Below are 23,631 nucleotides of genomic sequence, written 5' to 3' on the forward strand. Positions count from 1 at the left end.
ATTTGATCTATGTTCGCAGATTTTGACTTTCAGTTCTGATAGAAATATTTAAATTCATGTTCTGTTTTTTTACATGTTATTTTTCTTTTTCAATCAAATGTTCAAACAAAACTTGGTAAAAATCTCGATAAATTAAAAATGAATATTACAGTAAATGATAAACATAAGAAAAGGATAAGATATTTTCAGATAAGAAAACCCTTCATACAAGCACGGCTGTTATACCGTCCATAGTGTTGTTATATCAACTCAGAAACACAACAAAAGCAACGAAGCAACAAAGTTTTGAGAGTAAAGTACAGTTGTAAAAATTTTATGAAAAGTGTCTCAAGTCGATCACTCAAATAAAAGCCACAATCTCAAAACAATAATCATATACTCATTTCTATCAAACAACATATTTTTTTTTAAAAAAAAAATGAAGTGATCAGATTACTTTTTTTTTTCTTTTACTCCTTGTAAAATATCTTGACTTCATCGAAAGTCATTGCAAGAAGTGTAAATTCCTGTTTATAAGCAGTCCATTTCCTTGTTGCTAATTGTGCAGTCATCATATCTTCTGTAGATGCAAAATGTTTCTGCTTAAGAGAAGATGAATCATTTGACAAAGACGAAGAAGTTGAAGAGGAAGAGGAGGAGGAGGAAGAAGAAGTGGAAGATGATGACGAACTCGAAGAAGCCGCTGGGTCAAACGTGGAATGAAGAGAGAAAGTGGTTGAGGCAGAATAAGGTGTGTTTGGGTCTGCGTCTCCTTTCATCACATCGATGTGGTGCAGCGCAGACTCAAACCAGTGAATGGAGTTCCAATGCGCACTCTGCCGCAGCAGCGATATCATGAACACACACCCCATCGCAAACCCGTCGTCGCAAAAGCCTCCTCCGCTCCTCCTCTTCAGCAGCGCATCCTTCATCGAGGTCACTGCATCCACATGTGCAATCGTCAGCGCTGGGACAATCAGAGGAAAAGCCCTCAAATGGAGTGTCTTCGTCCCACTCCACTCGCTGCTCCACGCGTCACGTACGCTGATTCCTCCGTCTTTCGAATCCTGCGCTGCCAGCTGCTTTCTAAAGACATCCAGAAACAGCTGGAAGAAGTCGGTGCCTTCGCCAAAGTTCTCAATAAGCGTATTAACAGCCTCATCCAGCGAAGCTGCTGCTGCCTTTGTTGTCTCAGATAGCCCTTGCTTCTCCACCTCTTCCTTAAACACAATGGAGTTGCTGTCTTGTCCTAATTCTCCGTCCTCGTTGTGAATTACTCCGGATCCCATCACAAACTTCATACCTCCGGCAACACATCGCTGTGCCCCGCACCGTAGCAACCTAACAAATCCAAGGGCATTCCCCATTTCCTGAATCAGCTCCCGAAAATGCTCCAAAAAGTCCACGTCGTCTGTCCCTGCGCTCAGCTTCCGGATGTCTCCCATCAGCTTCTTCGCCTGGCTGAATGGGTAGCAGTTGCCCCACTCCTTTCTGTGAGTCTTCCAGTCTTTCATCTCCTTCGCCAGAAACGACTTGATGTGCTCGTCTGCCAGAAACGAGCAGAAGATGCTGAGCAGGCGGGTGAACTCCTGATACACAAAATTCACAGCGGTGTGCAGCATCCCCACGCCGTGTGTCCGGAGCGAGTTGGCGCAGTGCGTGGCACTCAAACACCGGATGGTGCGGTTGTCTCCTGACGCCTCCACAAACATCTGCCCTTCGATCGAGTACCGGAAGCGCGACACAAACACCCCCAAGTTCCGCGCCACTTCCAGCACATCCATCCCTTGCCCCAGCATCTGCGCAGGGAGATGGCTGTCAAGGACACAGATTCCGAAGCGCTGCTCAGCCAGTGATGCCATCTCGGCATACGTCTGCCATTCAGACAGCTCCAGAGAAGTCAGCTGGTAGAAGGTTTCAGACAGGTGTGCTCCGACTCGCTCTTTCAGCGTCCACACTCGGTTGAACAGGCGAATGCGCGGAAGAGAACACAAAATGAGCGAAAGTTTGTCGTCGGGGCCTTTGTTGAGTGCAGACGAATTGGAGGAAATGGCAGAAGAAGAAGCAGAAGAAGAGAGAAACGACGAGAAGAATGAAAGCGGAGATGCTCCTTTTGCAGAAGAAGAGGAGGACGACGATGAATCTGAAATGAACGGATTCGCTGCATTATCCAAGCCAGGTGAGCTGCCCGTTTTGTTCTTTTCTTTCTCTTTCACACTCAGCTCTCCCGCAAACCCTCCTTTCCACGCGTGGTCTTCAGCGATCGGGTGGAGTGTTGCCTGGACGTCCATTCTGACTCTTGTTTCCACAGCAAAACAGAGCGGCTTCACAATGTTCTCTTCCAGCGAGGTCTCAACTGTCGATACCCAGGAGCTGGCGAGTGTGGGGAAGGCTGATGCTCTTTCAGTTTGTTCTGAAGAGGCTGCTGCTGACGAACCTAAAGATGGCTCTATTGAGGAAGAAGGGACAGGAAAGACAGGTTCAGGCATTTGGCGGTATTTTGTGAGGGGCGTGGCGAATGTGCACAGTCGAAGTGGATCGTGAAGTGCTGAGCAAAATGAAGGCAGAAGAGGAGCAAGAGAAGCATCACCACCTAATTCACTGAAGAAGTCAGAGAGAATCGGTTTGCACCTGAAGATAATACAGAAATAATATATTTGAATAAAAGCAATTGGAATAATTAGTCAAAGAAAAGAAATGAATAACAACTGAAGAATAAATATTTCAAAATTGAAGAAAAAAAAATGAATCCCAATATTCAAATAGACATAAAGACAATTTTGATGTATCAATCATACCAATAGAGCCACTTGCAATCGCAGCAGTTTCCGATTGTGGTTGGAAGGTCTGTCAGCACGTTAAGCACAGAAACAGCATAGTCGACAAGCTTTCTCTCCTTCTCTGTCATAATCCCCTTCACACGCAGCACATCAAGAAATGCATCAATTGCAGCCAGTTTTGATTGAGTGAGCGGCTGGTTGCTGAGCTTTCTGATGAGAAAACAGGCAGACAGCTGGTCGAGCTGAAGATGCGTGAGCTTGTCGAGTGAAGGCGGATGATTGTCATTTTGCAGGGAAGAACCAGTCAGAACGCCTGAAGAAGAAGAAGAAGAAGTGTTCTGCTGTTCAGAAGCAGCTGCAGAAGCTTTACTCTCCACTTCCTGTGAATGCTTCATGTCCTGTTCTTCGAGGTCGAGCATCGCACTCATCACGCCTGCTCTGTCAGCCACGTCGTCAATCACATCCAGCAGCTCCCCAGCAGCCATTTCAATGCAGCCAGAGACGGTTGACGCCACCTGCGCTGTGTGGCTATAGAACGAGTTCTGTATTTGCTTCAGGACGGATATGGCGAGCAGCAGATGCCGCACCGCTGAGAAAGGGAAGGCGTCGTTGAGTGCCACGTAGAGACAGACATACGTCGAGGCAATGTGGTTCAGCTGGGACACCTGTGCCAGGCCAGTGGTGATAAGATGCGTCCGAAACGAAAGCGTCTTCATGACTGCAGCTGCGTGCGACTTCGAGTCTTTGTATTGTCCGCTTGGAGAAGCTGATCCGCCAGTCGCATTGAACAGCGTTGTCAGGAAAGACCGCCGAGTAATTTTGGCTTTTTGCTTTTGCACTTTCTGCTGCTTTTCTTGCTGTTTAATTCTCTCTTGTTCTCTCTGCATTTCTCTGTCTTTCTCCTTCTCTTTTGCAATGAGCGTGCTCAGCAGTGTGTCTGTTTTGGATCCGTAAAACATCGAACTCGAAGTAACTTGATGTTCTGCTTTTATTCTGTCACCGTCTTCTTTTTCGTCCTCATTTTCTCTGCCTTTGTCGTTGCAGTCGCCTTCTCCTTTGTGGGCAGCACCACTTTCCTCTTGTCTGCTCACGTCATATTCATTTGTATCGTATTTTTCAGCCACTTTCTCTCCATATGGATCATCCGGATCGTCCAAATAATCGTCTTCTTCGTTCGCTTGGCCTTCCTCTTCTTCGTCGTCGAACTCGCTCATCCGCTTTCTGTCCATTGCCGATAGCACTTTCCTCCCTCTCCTCTTCCGATACGCCAGCCTCACTGCCTCGTCCAACGAGGAGTCCATCGTCGCCAGCCAGGCGACTGTCCGCTCGCTTTGTATGGCCGCTCTCACGCCAATGATCGGGTCCATCAGCCGCAGCTGCTCCACAGCATTCGCGTCGATTTCTTCTTTGTCGATTGACTTGCCGTCCAGAAAGGAGTACAGTGAATCGGGTATTTCGGCCAGCAGGAACAGCTGTGGGTAGAAGAGATATGGAGATGTGAATAGTGAAGTGAATGGAGGATGTATCAGAACCACAGGGAGACGCAAGAAGATGGCCCAGAGTGATATGAAGGCAGATCTGAATGTTACAGACAAAGAAAAAGAGAAAGATATATAGAAATAAATAAAAAAAAAAAAAAAAAAAAAAAAAAAAAAAGATATATTCAATTGTAAATACAATGTGAGTGATCAAATGAACAACTTTATTCTAAATTTTTAATTTCACACTTTGATTTGAAAGGGCACTGGCAGACTTGAGGGAAAAACGCAGCCAATCCGCAGACGCCGATGACGCGGGACTCAAAAGAAGGCACAAAGACGCTCTGCGACGAAAGAGCTGCGAAAAGCGGAGTTTTCAGTTCAGTTGTGTTTGCAGCAGCTGTCGGTGATATGAGCTGTGCAGCAGGCGAAGCGGAGGAAGAGAAAAACGACGCTGGTGACGCAGTTGTGGAGGATGCTCTGGAAAATGGGATGTCAATCGTCAGTTGCTCGATGCGTCGCTCAATAACGCTGAAGAATGCACGTGTGAATGCCAAGTTGTTGATGATAGTGACAGAGCCTGCACTGTGGAACGCTTCGTTCGCAAATGCATGAAAAAGGCTTCTGTCCAACATTTTCTCACTCAAAACTCGCAGCGTTGTCTGAAGCGAGGCCAACGCTTCCTCATCTGTCTGTTTTTCATCATCCTCCTCTTCGCCTGCTGTGTTTTCTTCTTTCCCTCCTTGGCTTAGCCTACTTGACATGCGTTCGGTTTTTTCTGAGATTCTAAGTCCTCCAAAGCGTGATGTGTCTTTCCCAACAGCTCTTAGAACTTTCCGAAGAGCAGTCGCACCATCTTTTAAGGCTTTATTTTCTTTTATAATGGTGTCCAATGTTATTAAAATCATCAAAATTTTCTCCAATGAACCCCATACAGAATTCAAATCAACTGTCTTAAATGATTGAACAAATGCTCTCTTTTGGTCATTGTACACGCATGCTAATTGTTGAACTATATTTTTCCCGACTTCGTGAACTCGCTTCATAAAAAAGAAAGTGTCCAATAATGGAGATAAAAAAGCAGCAAAGCGCTGAGCAGTATCTGTTTCGTTCAGTATTTGTCGAGTCATTGATCGGCCGTGTCGTTTGCTATCCTGCGGGTCTTGACCAAACATCATCAATCGTGGAAAAATAACATTATTTGCCTATGAAATCAAAATATTAAAAAGAATGTTTTATATTGAATTCGTCACACTATTGAATCCAGTTCCTTGACCTCGAGAATCAAATTTACAAATACTTTCATTATTTTTTCAAATAATGCATTTCCAGTTTCCCCAATTATTTTCAATGTTCCAATTTGTTCGTATGGAGAAGTATTTATTGAAAAAGATTGGGATTCAACATGCCAGTTATCTGAACTGCTATCTCCAAGCGTTGATTGAAAGTCATAAATATGAACTCTCTGAGCTTTGGTAAATGTTTGCAATTGAGAAAGAAATCGCTCCTGTGGCGTTACTGTTTGTTTTGTTGATTAGGACAAATGAAAATCAGTGTTTTTTTGTAAAAATAATAATTTCCATACAATTTTCATCGTCAAGGAATGGATCCAAAGCTTCCATCTACGCACTATCTTCGTCCAATGATAAATTCAAACGAAAACAAATTGAATATAAAATAAGTAGAAAATCTTTCATAAATGTTACAAACAACGAATAAAAGTGTTTCAATTGTATCTTATCTTAAATTTCGAGTATTTGCTTTTTGTTTATATCAAAAAAGCAAAAAACCAAAATTTAGAGTATTATAAAGGGTGATCGATCTTTGGTGAATGAAATATCGAAATGAATATTTCAAAAAATGATTTGATTATTCTTTTTGTTATAATTAATTATCTATCGATATATTTCAATTGTTCCTTGAAGAAATATTTGAAATTTGTCCTTGAAAAAAGTTGAGAACAGCAATTTCGAATGAATTTTTTTTGTTTTTTGTATTCTATGGTTTGCACAAAAACACTTTAACTTTTTGAGTGATATTTTTAATAAAAAAAAGTGAAGTGCAAATAAACAATTGTTCAAATGAATAATGGACATCCCAATAAATATCTGAAAGAGAAAAAATAGAACCCGAATCAATTCAAAGTTCTTTCAATAATATTCATGCACGTTACAATAATATAGAAAATGGTGGGGAAATATAAGACAATGAATGAAGGGCAAACTGTTCGACATGTTAAATGTCTTTTCAAACTTTTTTTTTCTGAATCCATTCAATCTTTGATTCAAACAGATTGTATCAATTACTTTCATTTAATCTCATGAAATTTTCAAGATGGAAACTTTCAAGAATTTTTTTCTGAAAAATGCATAAAAAAGAAAGAAAGAAAGAAAGAAAGAAAGAAAGAAAGAAAGAAAGAAAGAAAGAAAGAAAGATATTCTTTGTAATTCACGAAGTGTTGTTTGATTATTTATATAAAAACGAGAGTATTTGAGAAATTTATGGAAAATCCAATGTACATCCTGTACATATCAAGGATTTTGTTATTTAAGCTCGCTGTTAAATCTTCAAATCCGTTTTCTTCCATCTTTTCATACATCTCCATTTTTATTATCTTTCTGTTCGCTTCTCCAGCTTTGTTATTCATCTTTCCTATCAATCGATCTGAAATCGCAATTAAAAATGGTAAGCATTCATTTACCATTTTTTCATTCAAAGTTGGGCGCTGAAGCTCCTCCAAAACAGCATCAATTGCTCTGCCTTTCAACAAGTCTTCGATCTTCACAGCTCTGCATCTCTCTGCTTTTCTAATGCACTGAATGCACCAGTAGCAAATTTCTCTGCAAACATCCTTCGCAGCTCGAAACGCGTCTACAATGCTTCCGATAAGTTTAGCATATTCAACTTTCCATAATTCAAAATTCAAAAAAATATAATACAACGCGCAGATCCATCTCTTTATGATATCCCATTCGATTATTTCCTTCCGTCTTCTCTCTTCTTCATTTCTTTTCCAACTCACATTCTTCACAAGTTCTTCCAGTTCTTTTGTTGCATCATCTATGAAATGTAGTTTGCTCACAATTATTTCTTCCAAACCTCTTTCGTTGATAAATCTGTTTATAACAAACTGTCAAGCCAATTGATACGCAAGTCGTGTAAGATTGTGACGCTCCTGATGATATTTGATGATTTCTGCAATTTCATTCAAATATAATTCGTTGCATATAATCTATATAAAGTTAATTTAATTTTATTCAAGCAAGAAAACAATTGAAAAGAACAAAACATGGTTGTCGCTGATGCCACTCAAAGCAAGCAAAGCCACTTCCACTTCTTTTTGCGTTTTCTCGTTTTCTTCTTTGTTCAATGCAACTTTCAGAAGGCAACGCACAACGATTGAAAGCAATTCTTTGGAAATGCTAAATACATTGAGCAAAAGATAGCATTCACAAAGATCAGCCAGTAACTTTTCACTTTTTCCTTCTTTCTTCATCTCTTCGTCAACAATCATCTTTACAATTTTATCGCAAAGCAAAGATCTTTCAAATTGAGAGAAACGTATATTCTTCAATGCATTGCAATATCCCATGTGCTTCAGTAACATGATCCCACTTTCCACTGTCAGCTTCTTCTCTTCAAACATTTTGTTGATTTTGTTGTAATTTTCATTTGAAAGCACATGGATCAATTCATTTTCATTCATTTCATCCATCATTTCATTCATTTCAAATATTTTATTTCTTTGTAGTTCCTCATCGCAATCTTCAAGCACAAAAAACAATTCTTCAGAAAAATATTGAAAGAAACGCAATTGAAAAGAATTTAAATACAACAGCAGCTCCAAACGCGAAAACTTGTTTGAAACATCTTTCTCCTTCATTTCAACAAAAATATCATATTCAGACAATGGTGTCCGTCAACATTTTTGTCATTCAAATAAAAACCAATGCACAGCAAGAAAGAAGAAATTGACGAAAATATTATCCAAAATAGGAAAGAAAAAATGATCTCTCGCACCATAGGCTTTTGCATTGGTATTTTTGATAAGGATACTAACAGAAACAATGTTTAATCGATGGAAAACTTAAAAATAGTTATGATCTAATTGCATAAATTGGAAAGATTAAAAAAATGTGACATTCAAAAAAAGCATGAGAAAGAAAAAATATTTTTGCAATGTTCTTCCATTTCTTTTTCAGCTTCTTTTTCTTCTTTCGAATTTTTTTCAACCATCTCACTTCAAGAATTCTGTATGCAGACGCAGTCATTTTTCTTATTCTGCTGCTTCAAAAGCCTCTCCAAACACTAGCTTTGGTGCAACTGCTGAAATACCTCTTGAAAATCCTTCATCTTCTCTTCTTGTTTCTTCTTCTGCATGAAATGTTCCATAAAAAAAAACTGAAATAACGCAATCAGAATCAACAGCATATGTGACATTATCATAATCTTCTTCTTCTCCTCCTCCTCCTCCTCTTTTCCTTATTCTTCGTCTTTATCCCTTCGTCTTAATCTTCTTCTTATTCATAATTCTCAACTTTATAACCAAATCATAATATCTATTTCTTCTCCTTATTCAAGAAATATGACTTCTTTCAAATTCTTCACAAATATTCCACATCTCGAATGAATTATACAATTTTGAATTCTTTTCATTCTTCTCCCTTTCTCTTTCTCTCTCAATCTTTATGGGTTGCATCAAAACTCCCATCAGAATTTCTTCCTCTCTCCGATTTTCATATTAAACATTTTTGTTTTCTTTCGATGCTGCAAACAGATTGTTTTTCCTTTTGGAAATGGAAATGTTGAAGAATGAATAAACAGGCAGAGGAAAGCGTTTGGGTTGAATGCTTCTCTTCACTTGAAGCAGCATCAACATCGTTGTTTGCTGTTTTTGTTGTCTTTTCAACATTCTCTGAGGGTTTCTGATATTCCTTGAAAGCAAAGGAAGCATTGAGAGAACACAACTTTCTTTTTGCCAATGATCCGAAAAGAGGTTGTTTTTCTCAAAACAATCAAAAGAATGAATGAAGAATTTGAATTAAAAAATGTTTGTCAACTCATTTTGGGAAGAACTTTGGTGAAAGAAAGAAGAAAATGGAGATATTTATGATTTAAATTATTTTATTTGAAAAAAAATTGAATCTTTTTTTTTGTTGTTGTTGTTATTTCTTCACTTCATTTTGTGAATCGGGATAAAAAAATCACTTTTAAAACAAATATGTGAAAATTAATTATTGCACCGTTTTGTGAAATGAATTAAAAAAAGAGAAAGTGAAATTCTGAGAAAGTTAATTCTAAGCATCTCATTTCCTCAAACATACACAAGATAATCAGAAATATTCAACGATGTTTCGCGATAATATTTTCTATAGAGATAATCAAATATTTTATGAAAGGTGGTGATGGTATCTTCGTATCCTTCTTCTTCCAGCTTTTCAAAAACCTTCCTTTTCGTCGCCTTTCTTTTCACTTCTTTCATTTCATCATCAGTCTTTATTTTCAGTTTCAATGAGACTTCCATAAAGAATATCAAGCAATTATATGCAGTTTCGTCATCCATTGTTTGTTTATAAATCTCATCCAAAACGATATCAATTACTCCTCCTTTTAGTAACCCTTCAACTTTCACAGTTCTATTTCTTGCTGCTTTTCTTAAGGCATCAATGCTCTTGCAACAAATTTCTCTGAAATTTTCCTTCGCTGCTCGAAATACCTGTACAATGCTGCTGAAAAGACCAACATATTCTTCGTTCAACAACGAGCATAAATAAAAATTAGAATCCAACGTTTGGATCCATCTAATTATTATCTTTGCTCTTTTCTTTTCTCCTCTGCTCATTTCATCTCCTTTTCTCCTCCAATCCACATTTCTTGTCAGCTCATCCAATTCTCGTCTTGCCTCTCTCACAAGATGCAGTTCATTTGCAGCATTTCCACTCAAATTATAGTCAACCCAAAGTCGGAAAATTAAAAACTCCCAAGCACACTGATAGGCGAGTCGTGAAAGATTGTGATGTTCCTGATGGTATTCGATGATTTCTTTGATCTCATTCAAATATAGTTCTTGTTCAACATCCTAATCAAAAAATAAAAATAAAAAAAGAAAAAAAGAAAAAGAAAAAATGTCTAAAAGGAAATAGAAATGATCAAACAGTAAATTTATCAATGCAACTCAATGCAAGAAAAGCCATTTCTACTTCTTTTCGTGTTTCTTCGCTTTCCTCTTTCTTCAAGGGAACTTTCAAAAGATGAGGTACGCATGTTGCAATCAAGTCCTCTGAAATGAATCCTTTAACCAGTAAAATTAAGCATTCACAAAGTCCAACAAGAAGATTTTCATTCTTTTCTTTTTCATTCTTATAATCTTCTTCAAACGTCATCTTCTCAAATCTTTCGCTCAATAAAGATTCTTCAAAGTTCAGATTACATTCTTTTTTCAGCGAATTGCAATGACCAATGCATTTCAGCAGCAAAATTGCATTTTCTATCGTCAATTTGTTTTCTTCAATCATTTCATCTATTCGATTGAACATTTCTTTTGTGAAAAAGGATTCGAATTCTTCTTCCTCCATTCCATCAAATATTTCATTTATTTCTCCGATTTTCTTTCTCTGTTCATCTTCATCGCAATGCTCAAGTTGATAAAACAATTCTTCAAATAAAAAAAAGATAGAAAACAATGCAATAGAAAAGAATTCTAATTCAACAACAAGGACAAACCATTAAACCTTTCAGTTCTACTCGTTGTCTGCATTTTCAAAAATGCACTGCACCCAGAAAACAATGAAAATTCATCATTCGCATTCAATCGGCATTTCATTGGATATTAGAAATTGGAGGAAAATAAAATCTCAAATGAGTTTTAAAAAATCTGCTTTCACACTGTTTTTTCTTGTGCAAACATTTTTGACAAAGGATGACAAAGATACAAAAAAACTTTAATGTTTATTCTTTATTTATTATGGATATGTTGAACGAATTTCTTTTTAAAAACAGGAAATAACATTGACAAAATGATAGAACGGAAAGTGAACATTATCTATAGAACTAGAAATATTATTTCCTGTGGAGCTAACAGACAATGGTGAGATGCAAAAATTCTGAAATTCTGTCTGATGATTTTTAGAGATTGGACGGCCAAGGAAAATACAACAATTTCATCAATAACTCAAAAAACATAATGTATGCAATTTTTATTGTTCTATTGATTGTGAAGATATTTCCGTCTGTTTCCTTTCCAAAGTGCAGCAATCAGAATTATTGTTGAAATGGCCAATTACCTCTTTGCGGAGCAATATGATGGGAATGGAGCAGATTATAATACAAAAATTGATAAATAAAGGAATATATGCAAGATACGTGATTTTCATAATTTTTTTATTGGACCAAGAGGTGAAAACAAATTCAACTGATGTTTTGTTGAATGAAGATTTATGGATGGTATTCTGTGAAGGGAAAAAATCTGCACAAAATTATATAGAATTTAAGAGCGTAAGGCAGATGGGGCAGTTTGGGGTATTTTTTTGGAAAGGAAAGTGACTGGCAATATCGAGGGAAGGATATTTATCATAAAAAAAAGGCTAGAATTCAACTGAAAAAAGGAGAACCCCCAAATATCAGTTTTATTTATAAGGTTTTCCTGTTTCTCGGACTGCACCAGGCAGACATGGAAGGCTGCGAATTTCTATTTCTGATTCCGCTTTTGCTTCAAAAGAGTGGAGAAACGCCAACTACGAGACATCCAATTATCGAATATTAGCTTGCAGTCGAACAACATTCAGGCCAAACGCTTTTGGATTTCATTCTTCGAAGGGACAGCCATTTTGAGCAAGCAAGGCGATTATCATTCGAAGTTTGCTTTCTTCGATGCCACAGCCAATGAAAGAGAATATGATGGTTTTTGTATCATCATTTGTTTTTCAACAAAGTTGTTGTTTCACTCAGATTATATGTTTGTGCATGGTCCTTTGAATTTTGTGCGTTGAGCATCAGAGAATGCATTTCAGAAGCATTGTCATCTGCATCGTGAGCATCGATGAATGAATGCCAACTTTTTCTATCATTCTTCCTCCTCGTTGTTGAAGCACAGCCAACTCATTCTCTTCATTTTCTTCATGGCTTATCTTCCTCATCCTCAATCTCGTTGACGTTTGATGCCTTTCAATCACGCAGGCTGAAGAGCCATATCCTTCAAGCACATAAAGATGAGCATTCCTTCCTTCCTCAGCAGCCCCATTTTATCTGCTTTTATCTTCCAATTGTCGTCGTCTATTTCTTCTCCCTTTTTTCATCATTATCTTCTTCTTCTTTGAATTTGAATTTGAATTTGTTATTTTCATCTTTGAATTTTTTTATTCGTTTTTATTTCGGCTCTGCCCCTCTCTCCATATCCTACGCTCAAATAGCTCTTATTCCCCATATGCCACTCCACTTTTCGTATCACTGATACGATAGAACGTCTTTCATGTTGATAATTGAAACAATTTACTCTTCTTCTTCCGCTTCTTCCCTGTCTTAACCTTCTTTGAGGATTCATCTCATTTGTCGTTGGATTGTTGCTCTCTGATTCATTTAAACTGCTCAATTCATCTGCACCTCAAAATTGAACTTTTAATTGGTTCATTCATCTTTTTTTGATGAATTTCCTTTTTGAGAAATTCATGTCTTTTCTTTCGAGTTGCATTCTTCTTTAACACCTTCTTCAATGAATTATAAAGTTTTATGATTTCCATTTCATTCAACTTCTCTCAGAGTCTGTGTAAGACATCGAATTTTGTTTAAAATTCAAAAGCACAAAACGAATATTCATTTTCCCAAGAATATCAGCTGAAGTTATTTAACGGCGGAAGCGACTCTTTATTTTTAATTCTGAGATCGAAGAAAACGCAGAGAAAATGAAAAGAAAGAAATAGAATACTGAATGATTTTGGGAAACAGGAAATTGGATTAAAATAATTATTGTCGAACTCTTAATTACTCATTCAGAAATAATGCAAGGGAATGTCAAATTGCTTCGTGGACGAAAGATATATCGTCCAAAAGATATGATCCATAAAGTTCAAAGGATTTATCGTTTCTTTCTTTCTTTTTTTTTTTTTTTTTTTTTTTTTTTTTTTTTTTTATTGATTTATTAATTAGTTAGTTAATTAATCTAGTTATTTATTTATTCATTTATTTATTTATTTATTATTTTGGGGAATAACACTAAATTTTAGAATATTTTTTTATCTTTTTTTCACTAAATTTCTGTGCAACTCAGTGAGATTCAACACTTAAAATGATAACCAAGATCATAACATGTCGTTAAAAACATATTCAAAAAAAAAAATTGACTATTCGATTTCACTTCTGAATAATTGAAACATAATAATAATATGGGTTATTGAAATTTTTTCATTTTCTGATTTTCCCCAGCATCTACATCTGTGGCGAGGCGCTTCCTTAACATGAGAGCTGCATACAATATTATTGCATTATTATTGCTTGTTATGAGCTGCTGCAATGGCAAAGGCACTGAAGAAAAGCAATTCCAACAAGAAATAAGCAAGGAGTTACAGAAAGGCAAGATCAACATTGATGATGGAAATAGAGAGAATTGCAATATTTTTGGCATTCAGAAAGAAATGACTGGATGTGAAACTGACAATCTGATTTGCTATATCCAAACAAGTGTGAATATCATCAACACCTCCTTGTGCGTGACCCATCTCACGTTAGCGCCTCTCAGCGGTTGTCCACTCCTCACTGCCCAACACCACTCCGCTGCCTCCATCTGCTCCTCCACTTGCACCGTCCACCCACCTTCCCTCACCAACAACCACCACCACCACCACTGCCACCTCTTCCTCTCTGCTCATGCCTCCATCGCCCTCACAAACTTCTCCCTCACCACCCACCAACCAGCTATCTTCTCCTTCCCCCTCTTCTCCACCCCAAACAATCTCCTCCAAGACGCCCACTCCCCAATCATTGCCTCCTTCTCCATCTCCCGCTCCTCTTTCTCCTCTTTCGTCTCCCTCATCCAGCCCTTCCTTTTTTCTCCTTCTTCCCTCTCTTCCCTTTCCCCTTCTCCTTCATCTTTCTCATCCTCATCCTCATCCTCTTCTTTTTCTTCCCCTTCCCCTTCCTCTTCCTCTTCTATTTCCTCTTTCTCTTCCCCTTCCCCTTTCCATATCCATCACCAATCCCATCCCCGCCTCCAAATCCACCTCAATCTCCATCTCTCAAACACCCTCTTCTCCAACATCTCCTCTCCCCAATCCCATCCATCTCTTCCATCCCTTCCCTCACGCTCACTCAACCCATTCATCTCAACAACAACCACTTCCACTTCCATCAACACAAACATCAATGTAATCCCCTCCATCTCACTACACTCATCCATCTCCATCCACTCAACCATCTTCCTCCACACTCACAACCCCATCGATGGTGCCATTCTCCCAAACCTCAACAGCCCATCTACTTCTCTCTCTGCTTTCAACACCTCTTTATTTCAACAAACACGCTCTTCACGTAATGGTGCAAAGGAGTATATTGGAACTGAGTCTCAAAGAAAAACTCCCGGAAGATTGGATTCATTTGATCAGAGCAGCCATCGTTTTGAATGGTGTGAATGGATCAACTCAAGCTGCGAAAGTGATCATGGAGGTGCTCTGAAAGTCAACTGCACAAATGCAAATATCACAATCACATCTTGCTCGTTTTTCAATTGTTCAACCTCAGGTAATGGTGGAGCTTTGCGTTGCGATTACTTGTTAAAAATAAACATTACAAATTCCAACTTCACTAGTTGTTCGGCTGCGAATGGAGGAGCAATTTGTTTTGCATTTATACGATTCAATTCTATCTTTTATCTTTCAGAAAACAAAATTGAAAATAGTAATATTACAAGCTATACTGCCACAGGTTGTTACTTTTTGCTGGAAGCATTTTCGACATCAGGCCAATTCCTGTTTTCAAAATGTCAATGCATCTCAAATTCTGGTGGTGATTCTTCAGGTGCTGTCACTTTTACTAGGCTTCCATCAAATAAGCCTAATCAATTTTTGGTTGAGGAGTGTCAGTTTGTTTGCAATAAATTGACTGCCTCTGCAATATATGGAGGCGCTGGGCTGTGTTGCACAAACACTTTCACTTGGATGAGCGGGTTCAAATTCATCACTTTCTGTTTCTTCGATGGCAACACCGCAACTAATGGCAGAGGAAATGATGTGTTCTTCGGTGGAAGTAATATTACTCAATCCCCGTTCGAAAATTGCGGTTCAACAACCCCAGCAAAGAGAGTTTGGAACAACAACACAGCTGATAATGAGACTGTCAACAGCTGGCTCCCTCTCATAAGCCAGAACAAAATCGTTGCCAGCAATGGAACTGATGCTGATGCCTGTGGCAGACCCCAACAGACCCCATGCGCCACCATTGAGTATGCCCTCAACGGCTTCATTTCCCTCCTCCAAGACGCCTCCCTCACCCTCCTCACCTCAATATTTGTTCCCATTCAAACACTCACTTTCAGCACAGTTGACACTAAAATCACTGGAAATGGCACAACTGCCACCACTATCGCCTCCAGTGGCATTCCCCAACCATCAAACTCATATTCGCAGTCATCACATTCAACATCATCTCTTTCCTCATTTTCATCCCCATCAACAATTTCTTCACCAGATCCATCTGCCACTTCTGCCCTCTTCCAACAGACCCAGGGCTCCCTCACAGTCTCTGCCCTCGCCATCGCCCACAACTCCTCAAATCCCATCACCCCCATCCTCTTCCACCTCTCCGATAACTCCCCTTCCCTCAACCTCAACACAACCACCATCACTGGAACAACCACATCTTCATCATCAATCACCACGCCCCTCTTCTTCCTCACTGCTGGCTCCCTCGCCTTCAACCACACAGCAATCACAAAACTCTCCCTCAAAAGCCAAAGCATCTTCCACCTCACCTCCCTCACCGCTCCCCTTGCCCTCAACTCCTCCAACATCACCCACGTCACCTCCACAGCCACCCCCACCAGCTGTGTCCTCTCCTCAACCTCCTCCCCTGCCCTTTCACTTTCCATTACCAACTGCACCATCACCAACATCGACTCAGTTCCACAAAGCCAACAGACTGCCACCAATGGCGGATGCATCTCATTCGCCTCATCTGCCTCTGCCAACTCGTTTTCTGTGAGTGATTCCACCTTCTCCACCTGCTCTGTGAGCGATGATACAAGTTCTGGAGGAAGAGGCGGTGCTCTCATGATCGAGTACAACGATGATTCACAAGTGTCATCCACAACCTTTTCCATCACCAATATCGTGTTTTCTGCCAACAAGGCCAGTATCGGAAGAGATGTGTATTTTGTGTGTGAGTCCCTTGTCGCTTCTGTAAAGGAACCGTTGTTCGACTTCATGGGAAGTATCAGTCAAAAAGACAACTCGGTTGTTGGACATGATAGAACAGAAGCTTTCGGTGATTGGGATGTCGATTTATTCATATTTCTCGATGGATTCTTTGATGATACAATATTTGTCGATGGAATATATGGAGTCGAAGAGGTGTATTGTGGATTGGAGAAGGCGCCATGTTTGAATGTTAATTATGGAATGGAGCATTTGAAGAGAACGCAGAATATTAAACAAGAAATTGTTTTGTGTTCAAAATCGACTGTGACAGGATGTTTGAATGTGAGTGGATTGTGTGTAAAGGCGAAAACCGAGACAATTGTGGAGATAGAGTGTCAAACAGAAGTGAGTGGATCTGAAGAAGAATGTATTCTGAAATCATCATCGCTAACAGAAATGAAGTTCATTAAGATTGTTGTTCCATCGAGTTTTAGCAGAACAGTCTCTGAAGTGATCGAGTCAAGCACTCAAAATGGAGAGTTGCACATGAAGAACTGTGAGATGAGTGTGAAGGGAGGAAAGGAAAACACGATAGGATTTTTCTTGATCAAATCGACAGGGAAGATGATTGAACTGGATTTTGTCACGATTTCAGATGTGAAATCAGCAGGGTCGTTATTTTCATTTTCGCTTTCCTCATCAAATGTGAATGAACAGGAATACAAAGTGAAACTGTTAAATTGCACACTAGAAAGATTGGAGATTGATAGCACAGCAATAGTAGATGAAAAGGCATCAGTGTTTGGAAAGAGTGTTGGAGTTGGGATGGTTATGAATGGAAGTACAATTAACGGGGCTTTATCAGAAAAGAGCAAAGAAGGAGGAGCACTGAAAATATTGTTGAGCGAAGGAGGATATATTACAATTCAAGAGAGTTCATTTACTGGATGTGTTTGTGAGAATGAGAACAATGGAGGAAAAGGAGGAGGGATTTATCTGGATTGCAGTTCAAATGGAGAAGCATTTCAGCTTTCATCGATATCGTTTTCTGGATGCTCAGCAACAGTTGGGAAGAATATGTTTGTGAAGAGCAGCAATCTGGTGAACACTGTGAATACAGAGCGTTTTGCAATTGTTAACACAGATTACGAGGAGGATGGGAATGCATTTGTTGGGGAAGATGGGACTTATGAGAAAATGGATCTTCGAGTGTTTATTGTTTCTTTGAAATGGTTAGTCGTATCTGTGTCGACTGGTGGGCATGACACATTTGGGTGTGGAAATGAAAATTTCCCATGTCAATCAATGAAAAGTGGAATTGACCACATTGACAGAAGTGAAACAGAAGGAGAAAGGAAAGTGAAAGTGAAAGATGAAGGGACAATTGAAGATATTTATTCATTCACAAATGCACTTGTGATTGATGGGTGTGTGAATGAAGGAGATGTCATTAAACACAAGCCTGTTCAATTTTATGAAAAAATCAATGGGGATTCTGAATCATCAACATCTGTTATTTCATCAACAGTATCACTCAGCTTGTTATCTTTGATGTTGCAGATTCCAAATCAATTTGATCCAAATATGGATTCATTGATCTCATCGAGTAGGATTCTCCAACTCGAAAACTGTTTATTTGTGGTCCAATCATCAACGGCCATTCAATACTCGTTGATAACAACAACCACTGGAAGTTGCACATTGAAGGGATGCATTTTGGCAGATTGTTCATTTGCCAAATCACCATTGGTTATGCGTTCTTCTGTTTTGCTTGAAAACAACAACTTTTCAAACATTGTGAACACTGGAAGTGGTGAAGGAGGTGTTGCAAATGTGACATTGCAAGGAGATGAAAAACTGGAGATCAAATCAACAAATGTGTCATCTTGTTCACTTTCATCAAACAATGGAAAAGGAGGATTTTTGTATTTGGATTGTGAAAATTGTTTGAATGAGAAGCCATTTCTTTTAGAAAACGTCTCGTTTGCAAACAACAATGCAGCCATTGGAAAGAATGTGTTTATTTTTGGAAAGGATTTTAATACTTCTGTGACAAATGAGTCATTTGCCTTCGATTATTCATCAATGATAAATGATGAAACACTGTTTAAGGGGAGTGATGACTTTCATACGGACAAGGATTTGTTCATGTTCCTTGTTCCATATAGCTCAACTGAGATATTCATCTCATCGAATGGATTTGATGTTGCAAGATGTGGAAGTGAAGAAGAACCATGCTTCACAATGTGGAAAGGGATGGAAAACATGGAAATAGGGACTAGAATGAAAACAATTCAAATTGAAGGATCATCTACAATTCGAGATTCATTCAACATGTCCAATTATCAGATCAAAAAAGCATCATTTATGGGAGAAGAGAATACGAAAGCAATATTGAATGTTGAAAAGGCAATTGGAAATCAACTGGAATATTTCATGGAAAATTATATTCATCTTGAATTGACAAATATCCAACTGCAATTGTCGTCTGGATTTGACAACTCAGCCAAAACAATTATTTCAAACAAAAATGGAGAATTGATGATAAGTGAATGCTCTTTCCATTCAGAGGCAGGAGTGAACAATGGATTTGATTGTGTATTTGTGGATGCGATTGGAGGAAGTGTGGAAGTGAATGTTTTGTCGATGGAATCGTGCAATGTTGGAAACAATATTTTTGTCATTCATGATGCTGGAATAACTTGCCATTTCTTGAATGTTCGAATGGGTTCGTTAAATGAAAGCAGAGGATGTATTTTATCAATCAAGAAATCTGAGCCAGGATTGAAGAATTATGAAGGAGAAAATGAAGAATGTGTAAATATTGAGATTGAGAAATCATCATATTCAGGAGTGAAGAGAAGTGACAATGGAGCAAGTATTTTGGAATCAATGAGCGAGAATAAGATTTGTTTGGTTGTGAATGAGAGCAACATCACAGAAGACAAAGCAGAATTGAGTGAAAAAGGAGGATCAATATTTTTCACATTGGGTACATCTGGATCGATGAAGATGATTGAATCAGCAATCACTCATGACAGTTGCAACAACAACACGGGAAGAGGAGGAGGAGTATATTTGGCAGCAAAGGAAAGAACATTTTTGAATTTCACATTTGTGGGAATGAAATTCAGTTCAAACACAGCAAGAGTGGGGAATGATATTTTCATCGAATGTTACAACATCTCATCACAGATCAATGAAAGTCAATTTCAGTTTGATCTTCGAGAGAATCATTATTCACGAATTAATGCGATATATGGAAGAGATGAATGCGATTACACATATGACATTGACCTGATTGGATTTATTACGATCCATCAAAGTGACACCATTATTGTGAGCAGTGTGAATGGAACAAATAGCAGAAAATGTGGAACAAACACACTTCCATGTTTTTCAATTGATCATGGACTGATTCATCTGACTTCAGATTTTATTAGTCAGATGTTCATTGTTGAAGAGAGTGTGATTTGTGAAGAGATAAATCTGGAGGAGATGAGTTTGAGTTCGAAGAGTCGAGGCTTGTGTGAAGTTGAAGTGAAATCAAGAATTGAAAAAACAAAGGATTCTTTGATTTCAACAAGAGAAACAGTCTCGTTGGTGAGGGTGATTTTTGTGTTTGATTCGAATTTCATTTCTCAACATGAATCACTGATGTCACCAGAAGAAGGGATTCTTGAAATTATGAATTGTTCTTTTTCTTCAAAACAACCAATGGAAAGTGTTAATGCTGAATTTGCAAACATTTCATTACACATTATTAATATGAGAAAAGGAGAATTGCAACTTGATGGATGCTCAATGTCAAATCTCATTCTTTATGAATCAGCATTATATCTTTCATCATCACTTCCATCATCAATTGATTCATTAATGATTTACAATTCAACAATTAAAATTTCTCTGATAGATATTAATGAATGTGGACAATTAACAATTAAGGATTTCAGTACAGAAAATATCACAGCCGAAGGAAATGAAGAATCATTAATATCGTGCCTGTCATTGAAAAAGACAATTCAATTGGCAAATTGCACAATAGGTGGAATCTATTCAAACAAAGCAAAAGGGAAAATGATGAAATTGGAGGATTGTTTGGATGTGAAAATGTACAGTTGCGTTTTTGATGTGAGTTCAAAGGAAAGAAACGAACAATATTTGAATTCGGAAGAAGAGATGTGCAGATGGGAATGTTCTCTTGTGGATGTTGTGAAAAGTTCTGTTTTGATGAAAGATACAACAATCTCGAATTCATCAGAAGGAGGAATAACAATGATTGGAGGGGAAATGACTGTTAATGATGGAAGATTTGAGAACAATAATCCCTCAATTGAAGGATATCCATCATTGAGAAGAAATATCATCTGTTCAGATGCTGGAACATTGAATGTGATGAGTTTGAAAGGGGGAGATGGATTGGAGAGAAATACATCTCTTTGGATTCTGAATGAAGGGTGCGGTTTTGAAGGGATTGTTTCTGAGAGGGATTCATCATTCTTCATTCCTGTGCTGGAGAATGTAGAAGCAAAGGAAGAGACAGAAAGAATGAAGTTGACATTCAAAGGATTGCTTCTTGTTCCATGCAATCTGTCATTCTCAGTCGTGAAGAGAAAGGGAGAAGAGAAAGAGATTGAACAATATGATTTTGATTCAAATGGATTCTTGTCAGAAAGAAAAGTTGAAGGAAGTGTGGCAAAAGATCTCATCAGCAGTTGTGGAAATGAAATCGAAGTAATGGTTCAGATTTTATTTGGGAATTCAAATGCTCTTTCTTCAACCGATTCATTTATTCTGAAAAATGCAACTGTATCTGAATCGAATGGAGATGGAAGCATTGTGAAAGGAGACAACAAAACAAGTTCATTGTGGGTTGTGATCGCTATTATTTTATTTGTTCTTTTTATATTTCTGATAGGATTTGTTGTTCTCGCCATTCGATGGAGGAAAGGAAAAGAAGAAATTAGGAAATACAAGGAGATTGCGAACGATAACATCAGAAAAGATCCGAAGGCATTTGAGATGGTGACGATGGAAATATCACCTGAGGAGCAGTGGAGGAGAGCAGAGAGAGAATCGGAGAAGAAGAATGAAGAGAGGATAAAGAAGAGGGTGTATGAGAAAAGCTTGGGGCATTCTGAGTCTTCGGAATATCTTCTGGCTGAGAATGGCTCAACTGAATACATTCTTGAACAAGACTCGGATAAAAATGGAGAATGGGAATTGGAGAAAATGGAAGAAGGTGATGAAGAAACAAGGAAGAGTTCACCATCACCATCAGTTTTATCCACAGACACTGAAACCACATTTATTCGTGGGGAAGATCTGTGCCCAACTACCTCATCCATGTCGAATCTGGTTGATGCAATGGCTTGCTCATCGCCTTTTGAAAAACTGATTGTGGATCTGAGAGATTCGCTGTTCATGTTGCTTCATGGGAGGAATGAAAAGAAAGACCTGGCGATTGGCACATTGAAGGAGAGAGAGGTGACGGGAGCGCAGATGCTGTTCTGGGTGGCGAATGGAGCTTTGCACTCGCTTGAAGATGAGGAAGACGAACTTCCCTCTTTGCGAGACCTGAGTCCGCACATTGTGCTTTTGTCAGAACACATGGTGATCTGCATTGCGCTCCACTCCGACTGCTCCTCTTCATCTGATGATTCAGATTCATCCTCAACCTCATCAACCACGATTGTGACATCTGCCAGCGATGATAATGAGGAGGAGAAGGAGGATTCTCTTCCATCATCAGCATTTGAAGATGAGGAGGAGAAGTGGAAGGAGTGTTTAAGATGGAAGGCGCCAGAGCTGATGATGAAGAGCAAGATGGGAGCAACAGAAAAGTCGGTGGTGTTCTCGATTGGGATGATGCTGTGGGAGTGTTTGACGCTGGAGATCCCGTTTGGAGAATACGAAGGGGAAGTGGCGGGGCAGAAGATTGTTGATGGAGAGAAGCCGGATAAGAGGGGGATTGAAGAGAGTGGATTGAAGAATGTGATGGATGCGTGTCTGTCTTCAGAGGCATCGAAAAGACCGACTCTTGCCGAGCTGAAAAAAGAGCTGATTGGACTGTTTCCAAGTAGAACATTTGTTGCGACGATGACAGATGCAATCATTCTTGAGGAAAGCAGTGAAGAACATGAAGAAAACATCGAGAGCAAAGAATGTGAAAAGGAAGGGGAAATGGAAGTGAATCTGATGAAAGGCATGTTTAATGAGGAATGAGTGATAAATGCAAAAGAAATGCCATCCGTGCAAGAATGATGTTTGGGAAATAATGAAAGTTGTTAGAGTATTTTTACACCTGTTTTGATCATGGTTGAAATTAGATTCGTTGGATTTGGAAATGGACTTGTGACAGGATGGAGACTAATCGAGCAAGCGAGTTTTGAGACTTGTTTTCATGAAGAGAGTTTTTGATAACTTTTTAATCACAATTTTAAGATGGAAATTTTGGGACAAAAAATAAGTCTTGATGATATTTTTACACTCACAAATTTTATTTCAATAGCAGTTAAAATGCTTCATAATTCTCTATTTGAACCTCAAAACAAATAAAAATAGAAGTTTATGTTATTTTTTGAAAAAAGCTCGACTAAAGAGTGCAATCCGTTAATGAACTTACAACAGACACATTTCCATTTTTATTTATTCGAAGACTTTCATTTCTGTCAGAGTCAAACGTTGGATAAAATATTCTATAGAAAAGAAAAAGGAAAAGAAAGGAATGGATGTTTGTTTGTTATCATGGACAATGCTAAATACAAGTAACTACTTTGACATTGAAAGAATAATGTGTTGATTCTCGAGAAAAGAACCAGTGTGAAAAGCCTTCAATACATGGGGGATAAAAATAAAGAAACCTTGTTGCAGATGTTTATACTGATTTTCATTTCTTCAAAAATTACCATTTTTCGATAATTTATATTATTCATTTTCAAGATCTGAAAAAGCGTCAAGATTAAATTTTTGCTCATTTTATTTTGAGATAAAATTACTTTTACAATAAAAAGAAAAGAAAAGAAAAGAAAAGAAAAAAAGAAATGACAAATC

General features: G+C 38.4%; 6 protein-coding genes across 6 annotated transcripts; 1 reads left to right on the forward strand and 5 right to left on the reverse strand.

Moving 5' to 3' along the window:
- Positions 1–449: 449 nt before the first annotated feature.
- On the reverse strand, positions 450–5,859 carry MONOS_4866 (WASH complex subunit SWIP; the record flags this gene model as incomplete). Its single annotated transcript, XM_067874968.1, has 5 exons — positions 450–2,610; positions 2,778–4,337; positions 4,487–5,442; positions 5,493–5,755; positions 5,823–5,859. 5 exons carry the CDS (start codon positions 5,857–5,859, stop codon positions 450–452), a joined length of 4,977 nt encoding a protein of 1,658 aa, XP_067729515.1.
- An 805-nt stretch (positions 5,860–6,664) lies between these two features.
- On the reverse strand, positions 6,665–8,341 carry MONOS_4865 (uncharacterized protein). Its single transcript, XM_067874967.1, has 4 exons — positions 8,258–8,341; positions 8,087–8,114; positions 7,527–8,023; positions 6,665–7,469 (listed from the first exon to the last, which is right to left on the reverse strand). Exons 1-4 carry the CDS (start codon positions 8,270–8,272, stop codon positions 7,371–7,373), a joined length of 639 nt encoding a protein of 212 aa, XP_067729516.1. The 5' UTR covers positions 8,273–8,341; the 3' UTR covers positions 6,665–7,370.
- Positions 8,342–9,551: 1,210 nt separating this feature from the next.
- Positions 9,552–10,994, reverse strand: MONOS_4864 (uncharacterized protein; the record flags this gene model as incomplete). The annotated part of the gene is made up of 3 exons (XM_067874966.1): positions 9,552–10,316; positions 10,393–10,892; positions 10,961–10,994. The coding sequence occupies 3 exons, from the start codon at positions 10,992–10,994 to the stop codon at positions 9,552–9,554; spliced, it is 1,299 nt and encodes a 432-aa protein (XP_067729517.1).
- A 2,959-nt stretch (positions 10,995–13,953) lies between these two features.
- MONOS_4863 (uncharacterized protein) lies at positions 13,954–14,576 on the reverse strand (the record flags this gene model as incomplete). The annotated part of the gene is made up of 2 exons (XM_067874965.1): positions 13,954–14,305; positions 14,470–14,576. The coding sequence occupies 2 exons, from the start codon at positions 14,574–14,576 to the stop codon at positions 13,954–13,956; spliced, it is 459 nt and encodes a 152-aa protein (XP_067729518.1).
- A 1,164-nt stretch (positions 14,577–15,740) lies between these two features.
- MONOS_4862 (uncharacterized protein) lies at positions 15,741–16,541 on the reverse strand (the record flags this gene model as incomplete). The annotated part of the gene is made up of 1 exon (XM_067874964.1): positions 15,741–16,541. The coding sequence occupies one exon, from the start codon at positions 16,539–16,541 to the stop codon at positions 15,741–15,743; it is 801 nt and encodes a 266-aa protein (XP_067729519.1).
- A 103-nt stretch (positions 16,542–16,644) lies between these two features.
- On the forward strand, positions 16,645–22,803 carry MONOS_4861 (putative Protein tyrosine and serine/threonine kinase; the record flags this gene model as incomplete). Its single annotated transcript, XM_067874963.1, has 1 exon — positions 16,645–22,803. One exon carries the CDS (start codon positions 16,645–16,647, stop codon positions 22,801–22,803), a length of 6,159 nt encoding a protein of 2,052 aa, XP_067729520.1.
- Between the last annotated feature and the right edge of the window lie 828 nt (positions 22,804–23,631).

The sequence above is a fragment of the Monocercomonoides exilis genome (genome assembly GCF_001643675.1).
Source record: "Monocercomonoides exilis strain PA203 chromosome Unknown scaffold16-1735695, whole genome shotgun sequence".
Classification (NCBI taxonomy): Eukaryota; Preaxostyla; order Oxymonadida; family Polymastigidae; genus Monocercomonoides; species Monocercomonoides exilis.